We start from the raw sequence: 8,068 nt of genomic DNA, 5'->3' as shown, positions 1-8,068 counted from the left end.
TCACAACAGAGCTATGGGTTTCTTTTATCATTTCATGCAGAAACGGTTTCATCTCATTGCAGCTGGCAGCATGTTACATTTACCCACTTGACAGCAAACTCCCTGACAGGGTGGGCTCTTTCTGCAGCTGCCACTGGCTGTCTTGCAGCATCAGACCAGTCTAGTGCTGGTTACTAGTCATCTTGACCCGATTCCATGCTCTGCGGTAGCTTTGCAAGGACATCTGCAAGAGAAGAAAGCAGAAGGGCCTTAACACGTTCAGACAGAATTGATACCATGCAGAGGAAGCTGCTAGGCAGGAATCCAGCCTGGCCTGAACTGCTGTATCACATATCCCTTCGTTCCTCTCCGCTCCTACCTGAGGCTGGTGCTCGCTACAGCACGCTGAGGGGAGCTCCTGCAGTTTTCACACAACTTCATTCTCTCCTCTGAATGCTACGGGAAGCCTGGAGACTGCGCAGTGGCAGTGTGCTGAAACCCACAGTCACCCGCACAGCGGTAAGGGTGTGCTGCCGTGGCGGGGCCGACAGGGGACAAGATGGTGCAGGTGAATGGTACCATTCCAGTTATTCCAGGGACGACAACAGGGTCTTTCTTTTACTTCTCTGTTCTCAAGCGCCCAGAAGCTCATAGGTCTTGGCACTGCCATATGGTCAGCGATTAAGTCAGTGCCTAGGTTTTGCGGTTCTGCCAGGCCAATGTGCTAGATGAAAGGGGAGCAGCTGGGTGAGAAGGGTCCTGTAGYCAAGCTCCCTGCAAGCACTGGGGTAGCCACAATTAGACCCATGTTTTTGAACTCACAGCACTTGTTCTGATAGTTCAAGCCCAAATTCACACAGCTCTGATCTCTGTGAAAGGCTGGATCCGAACACACACAAGCCCCGTCATTCATGGACCAGCGTGTTGTGGGACTAAGTGCTAGATGGATACCAGCCCAAAATCTTTCCAATCTCAGCCACRGATAAGCCCGTTTCCCTTCACTGACACGTGCGGAGCCAGAAATGCATCAGCCCCTGCACATCTCTTTCTCCTTACACACACTGTAGGTTTCAGTATAACAACAGCCCGATGGTGCTTCCTGTCAAATTACAAACTATGTCCCTGCCCCGGCTTCCCTTCTGAGTTCAACTGTTAAAATGTCAGCCTCTGTCCCCGAGCAGGAAGCAATCACTGCCTGGTAAACAGGAAGTGCCTCCAGCTCTATTATATATCAGTGAAACCTCAGCTCAAGATCTATCAGTCATGCTTCCCAGCAGGTAGAGAGCAACCACCTCGGTCCCTAGGATGTCTGCAAGTGGGCAGGCACAGATGCAATCCCACTAGGATCTAACACAAGCCCAGGCCGATGCACGCCCAGCCCTGTCCCACTCACCTCAGCGATCGCCACTTTCCTCTCCCAGGCCTTGAGACTGTTTTGGAGGTCAGTAATGGCCATCTTCTCATGCACGTACGTCAGAACAGGGGGAACTCTGTAATCTGAGAGCTGCCTCCGCAGTTTTTTATTCAGGCTCTCAGCTTTGGCTCGCTCCTAGAAGAGGAAAAGGGATAGAGAGCAAGGACATCCCAGGGAAATGTTTTTCTGCYGGCTGGTGGCCTGTCCTCCAGGGAAGCAGGCCATCAGGATAAACTAAACGCTCAACATTGGCTGTGTAATTGGGAGGAACTATCTGCTAGCCATGGTTGCTAGGGAGCCCTTAGAACCCACTGCCCAAAGCTCTGGTGTCCCAGCTAGGATGTGTATCCCAGGCTGGTATGATGGTGGTGCCATCTCTCACTAGAGAGGACACTGTTGATGAAGAGCTTGAGGAAATGCAACTTCAAGAAACCAATGGCTGATACTTGTGAAGCCGAGGCCAAAATCCACAAAGGGCCTTGTTCTGCAAACTTGCTGACTCTCACTGGCATAAGCAGAAGCTCCAGGACTTACTCTCAGATCAGTGAAGATACGCAGGTATCCAATTCAATTCAGTACCTCAAATGGGGATTGGTATTCAATGTACCACAAAAAATACCTTAAAAGGGTCCCCTCAAGTGAACTCCCAGGGRTTCCCAAACCCTAGAACAGATCTCTTTTACCTCCTCCACCAGAATGGCTTCTCTTTCAATTTTCTCCAGCAGCTCCTTCCTCTGAGAGATATCTTTCATCAGGCAGACTGATGTTTCCATAGCATTCTGCAGCCTCCTCTGGAATACAAGAGCAGGATAGTGTCAGCAAGCACAATGACAGCTTTCAGGTAGCTGCAAAACCACCCATCTTTGCTTGCTAAGCACAGGCCCTCCTCAGGCTTTATGTCAGCTGATGGTGCAGGAACCATGCTCCAAATGGAGCTACATGACACCTCATGTCTCTTGCAGAAGGCAGCACCATGCCCTAGTGCTGGCTGCCAAGCGCTGWGGCAATATTAGCCAGGAGAGCAGGTAATTCTGAGCTAAGACACTGTGCTGACAAAGACAGAGCTATTGCTGCAGCCCAACATTTCCTAATGGAAGAAAGGAGAATTGAGCCATTGCAGCAGCCACTCCTTGATGTAGATTATGAGCTCCAGTCTTCAGAAACACAAATGGCAGAGGAGTCCTACACTCTCTGCAGGTAGAGTTGGGCATCTAACTAGCCATGTCCCCTTGAAAATGTTCCCCTTTCTGTTTATTGACAGGTAAGGTATATAYATATCCTGCTGGGCAGCAATCACTTCCCCATCTAGCATGGTCACTGCTGAGATAGGAAGCTGGAACCAAACTATGGACAAGACACAGGGAAAAAGAGYAAAAGCCATTAAAATCTGTGGGCACAGGGTGGGAGGTATGTGTGTGTGGAGGGGGACTGATCCAGTTACCACAGCTGCTACTTCAAGCGACCTAGTTGTTAGGTCCTCTATAAACACTGCTAAACACTGTAGCACAGCCCACAGCACAGCAGCTTAGGTTTAGGACTGATTCAGATAGAAAGGTCCTTCCTGGTGGAGCAAATACTCCCAGCAGAGAAGCACTTCAACTGATATAATCAGAGCCTTAGAGGCGAGGCTGCAGCTCATGAAATCCTTTCAAATGWCACAGGTTACATAAAAATGCATTTTCCTGTGCAGGTCAGCACCAAAGCTCTTTCCAACTAGAATTTTCCCTGACATGTAAAATAGCCATGTTGGAAAGCATGAGCCCTGTCACCAGCATGCAGTCAAACATGAATGAGGACACCACCGCTAAGAGAGGGATGTGGGACTCTATGGCGTGTCAAGCAAATCTCCCAGCTGAACTGTTAAATCAGTAGAAAGGCAGAGTGCTGTTCAGCATCCTTTGGCTGAGAAAGTAAAGCATGCAAGAGCTGTTAATGAGCTGTCTGACTTTTRGAAACTGAAGAGAGGGAAAATGGAGGTGCTGAGAGCTTCACTCACTTTATAGAAGTTGAGGACCTGGACAGTCTTTCCTGAGGTCAGTTTTAGCTGCAGCAGCTCCTCATTCTGCTCATCAATCTTCTCCTGGTACTGCATGTTTCTAATCTGCAGCTGCTCGAAACGGACCTCACGGAACGTCTCTCCCATCTGCTCCTTCTGCAAACCCCAAGGAAGCACAGCTACAGATTACTGACCACAGTTAAATCCCAAACACGAGGGCTTTGCTCTGTGGTGAAAGCAGACTTAATGAACAGACTTCAACCTAGCTGCAGACCTGGGGCTTAGGGAGAAATGTGAGACATAGCATGCTGCTCCCCATGTGCTCTGTGTCCTAGCTTGGTAGATCCAAGCAATATAGGCAGGTTCCCTTTGGTCAGGCTCTAGGCATGCCAGCAGCCCTTCCACRGGGGATTGCACTGATCCATCACAGATCTTTTCCAGGGCACAGAGGTCTGCCAACTTCCACTCGGTGAGACTTCTGATTTCAACTTATGCATGCAGAAATGTTCCAGGTTTGAACCTTTTCTGACAGATGACAGTGCCCTTTGACAAAGGCAGCAAGGCTGGAAGYGAAGGAAGGAGAGCAAGGAGGAGGAAGAGGGCCATGCACCTGTCCACAGGGCAGGCCATACATCTCTGCACCAGGCTGTACCCCTTTGCTCTTCAAGGGACTGTATAGTCCCAGCTWCTTCTCAATGGCCACACGCACCTGCCTGAGCTGTTGCTGCAGCTTTTTCTTGTAACTCTTGAGTGAATCGTTTTTCAAGCGCAACTTTTCTTTCATCAGATCCTAAAGAAAGACAACAGATTATAGCTGAACAGCAAAGTCTGGGATCATATAATCATAGAATCMGTAAGGTTGGAAGGGAGCTCTGGAGATCATCTAGTCCAACCCTCCTGTTCAAGCAGGGTCAYCTAGAGCATGTTAGACAGGGTTGCATCCAGGCKGGCCTTGAAGGTCTCCAGAGAAGGAGACTCCACAACCTCGCTGGGCAACCTGTTCCACTGCTCTGTYACTCTCACAGTGAAGAAATTCCTYCTAACATTCAGGCAGAACTTCCTGTGGTTCAGTTTGTGCCTGTTGCCTCTAGTCCTTTCACATAGGGCAACTGAAAAGAGTTTGTCCCCGTCCCCTTGAAGCCCTCCCTTCAGGTACTTCTACACATTGATAAGATCCCCCCCTCAGTCTTCTCTTCTCCAGGCTAAGCAGGCCCAGCTCTCGCAGCYGTTCCTCAGAGGGCAGATGCTCCAGCCCTGGACCCCTCTCCTTATTGTGCAGTTCCTGTTCATCTTCTGCATCCTTCACACTGCTTCACCTCTAGCTGAGAAAGGAGCACTTTTTCTCTCTGTGAGAAACGCTGCTCAGCAACACCATGCCCCAAATGTGGGAACACTGGCTGTGCAGTTTTCCAGGCTCCACTAAGTTGGAGGGCTGAACCCTGTACAATCCCTACCCACAGCTGCACTGCAGCTCACTAGTTTGATGAGCACACAAACTAGTCACTGGCTGATAAGTGTGACAAGAGTTGTCCAAACAGACTTGCTAAAATAGGTCTGAAAATTTAACACAGACCACATTTGAGTACTGGAACTAGCATTTTGCATAAATGACGTACTTTTCAGATGACAGACCAGGTTCAAAAATTCCCTGCTGCACTGACCCTCTTGTGATTCTTCTCCTCCATGTATCTCAGCAGCTTCTCAGAAGCTAAGATACTCCCTTTCTTCTGGGAGATAGTACTGATGATATCTTTGTCAAAGTCACTGATGGCTTTCTTAATATCAGCCCACCAAATATCTGCTTCTTCCATGACTGCCTGTAGGAATAAAGTCACACAGCAGTCAAGAAGTGCCAACTTCCCTTATTCAGAAARCTTTAGGGGTAGAGAATACAGGAAAGGACCAGACATACTTTCTGCTAATGTTATTAACATTTCTCTTCTGGGAGCACTGTTTCATACTGTGTAGCTTGGGACACAGAGTATAGTCGTATACAGTAGTTATTTCATTGACCCCAAAAAAGAAAAAAAAATCTCTTATGCCTGAGTTTCAGGGTCTGTCACTCTATCCCGAGCTACAAACATTGCCAGTCTGACTAAACCTACAAAAGACAGAAAAGTAGCACTGTTTGTTCACTGCATGTGTCCTGTGGYCACACAAGGGAGACAGGCTGTCTGCTTCCCTTGCCTTGGCTGCTGCATGCTGCATTAGGTGGCCCCAATCAAAAGAAGAGRAGGTTTCTCCTTTCCCAAGAGCTCTTGATCATCTTGGCAAGGAGGCGCTCTTGGCAGACAGCATAGGGCAGGCAGGGATGGTGATACAGCAGCAAGGAGCCTACAGCAGGAACACAAAGTAGGAAACTTGGAGCACACTCCGAATAGATCTTAAAGACAGCAGAAAGACAGACCCTGCACGGAGTCCAATCAAACCAGGAAGCTCTTGAGAGCTGTTAGATTGAAAAATATGTCTGGCAAAAGAAGACAAACATTCAAGAAGCAGACAAAAGGGAGATTTTGCTTTCAAGAATCTATTTCTTCCATCTCACACAACAAGGCTGAGCTTCCCTATTAAAAAGTCTTCTGATCTGTACTTTTATTAGTTTGTGTTATAACAAAATGCAGCTTTAGAGACTGGGGACCTCTCTGTTGGTGTGTTTGCCCTCAAGAAAGGGGTGAGGTGAGGTACTGGCTCCCACCCTCAACTCAGGATGACTCATACCAGTGCTCTGCTATGAACAGCCCTTGCCAAACACGTCTGTCTCACTGGCATGAGAGATGGTATATTGAAAGAGGTGTGAAAAGTAACAAGATTGTTCAACACCTTGGTGATTCTAATGCCCCTGGAGAGCCATACCTCGAGGTCCTGCAGGGTCTGCTCAGACTCCTCCTTCAGCCTCTGAATCTCCTCCTTTGTCTCTTCCAGCTCCCGCTCAGCCAGCTCACATTTCTGCTCCGCTGTCAGGCCTACAAAACGGTCCGTTGGACCACGCGACTTGGATTTGTACCTGACATGTGTCTGCAACCACCAAGGAACAACACAGACGCCATTAGAAAGCCATCACTGGCCAACTGTTACTGTATTTTCATGTATTCAAAAACATAATAATCCCTAGGGTCACATGTTGGAGGGATTCCAGTTTACAGCAAGGACAAGGAGACATCTCCAGAACACAGGTAACACATGGCCACACCTGGGCTGCCCCATCTGTCCTCTGCCCCATCTACCCAGAAAACCCTCCTACACAAGTACTTGTAATTCAATCCAACAGGCAAATCCAGGGCTACARGTTAAAGCCAACACTAGGGCTTTACGTGGGCAGGTGAACCATCTCTTTGTAGTACAGATGCTAATTAACAGAGACATTATTTACAACTTTCCACGTARAACAGATGAGATCTCTTACAACTGCCTGGGTCAGACACACTGACGAACTGAGATCACTGCAGCATGAGTAGTCTGGAATTTGCTCTCAGAACTAATACCACTCAGAAGCAATTACAGTTTGTGTGGAGACACAACAACAGAGGCATTACTTTGCAGTGGGACTGCTCCCATCTGGCCAAGGGTAAAGTTCCCAAGGGCTCAATGTGGGAAAAAATAGAAAGTGGCTACTTTGGACTTAGGCAGCAGTTAAAATCTAGCACAAGATACTGGCTGAAAGGAGCTCCACCATGAAGAGTCATAAACTTCTATTCACTGAGTTGCTGGTGAAAAGGTGAAGTTCAGGCCAAGAGACAAAAATCCCCTCAAAAGTCTATTCAGGGCTCCTCACAAGCTCCAGTGAAAAGAGACAGAGCAACATGCATTCAACAGCAGCAAATGAATGCRAACACATATAGATCTAAGTCTATCTGGAACTTCCTCAAGAGGGAGAAGATGAGGAGCAGAGCATCCTTATCGCAGATCTGACATAGCCGTGGGCAAGTCTCCTACTTTCTTTGCCTCAGCCTCCCTATTTTTTTAACATCTACTTCAAAATAAGCTCTGTGGGGGTTAACTCATTGGTGTGTGTGTGTGTGATGTGTTTCCACATCTCCCTGGCACTTGCTGTTCAAGAGGACAAAGTGCTGTCATACAGAAAAGAAACAACATTGGTTGAAAGAGGAGAAATCAAAAGGCAGCCTGGCCTTTGGCCTGAATGCAGAAACAGCAAGGGAGCCCAAATTCTTATAGCTATACCAGTAGCATTTGTAGCATCTTTTTTCAAGTAGGTGTCTAGGTTAAGTTGTTCATCACTGTGAAGTCTAAGTATAATGTGAGTCAGGGGAGAGACATACACCTTCCTGACCAGCAGCATGGCTTGTTCTGCTCACTCTGTTTCAAATAGCTGGGGACATATTTCCAGCTGAGAGAGGCAGTAAGAGGAGCTCATCTGCTGCAATCTGTGCATAGCGCTGCCCTCAAAACTCTTGTCACACAAGCTTTACGATGGGGAGGTCAAAGAGAGAACYGCGGGACAGGGAAGGGGAATGGCAATTTGCAGTCATGTTGGGAGGCAGACCTGGAAACAAAGTTATCTGCAAACACACAGCTGCTACCCTAACTCCGTAACCGTACCTGCATCATCTCCGGCGAGGAGTCCCGCGTGTCCAGGAGCAGGTGGTGCGACAGGCTTTGCGGCTCCATCTTACGGTACCATTTTTCGAACATTTCCGTCTCGATCCTGAGCATGGCGTTGG

At 48.2% G+C, this 8,068-nt stretch overlaps 1 protein-coding gene across 1 annotated transcript; it reads right to left on the bottom strand.

The window, feature by feature from the left end:
- CFAP263 (cilia and flagella associated protein 263) lies at positions 1-8,068 on the bottom strand. Its single transcript, XM_085315197.1, has 8 exons — positions 7,947-8,068; positions 6,243-6,404; positions 5,051-5,206; positions 4,099-4,179; positions 3,390-3,545; positions 2,077-2,184; positions 1,373-1,528; positions 1-223 (listed from the first exon to the last, which is right to left on the bottom strand). Exons 1-8 carry the CDS (start codon positions 8,058-8,060, stop codon positions 161-163), a joined length of 996 nt encoding a protein of 331 aa, XP_085171323.1. The 5' UTR covers positions 8,061-8,068; the 3' UTR covers positions 1-160.

Source organism: Rhea americana, unplaced genomic scaffold, assembly GCF_003343005.1.
Source record: "Rhea americana isolate MKP2758 unplaced genomic scaffold, rheAme1 scaffold_421, whole genome shotgun sequence".
Taxonomy (NCBI): Eukaryota; Metazoa; Chordata; class Aves; order Rheiformes; family Rheidae; genus Rhea; species Rhea americana.
The sequence above is the reverse complement of the archived record's forward strand: the minus strand, read 5'-3'. Positions and strand labels throughout refer to the sequence as shown.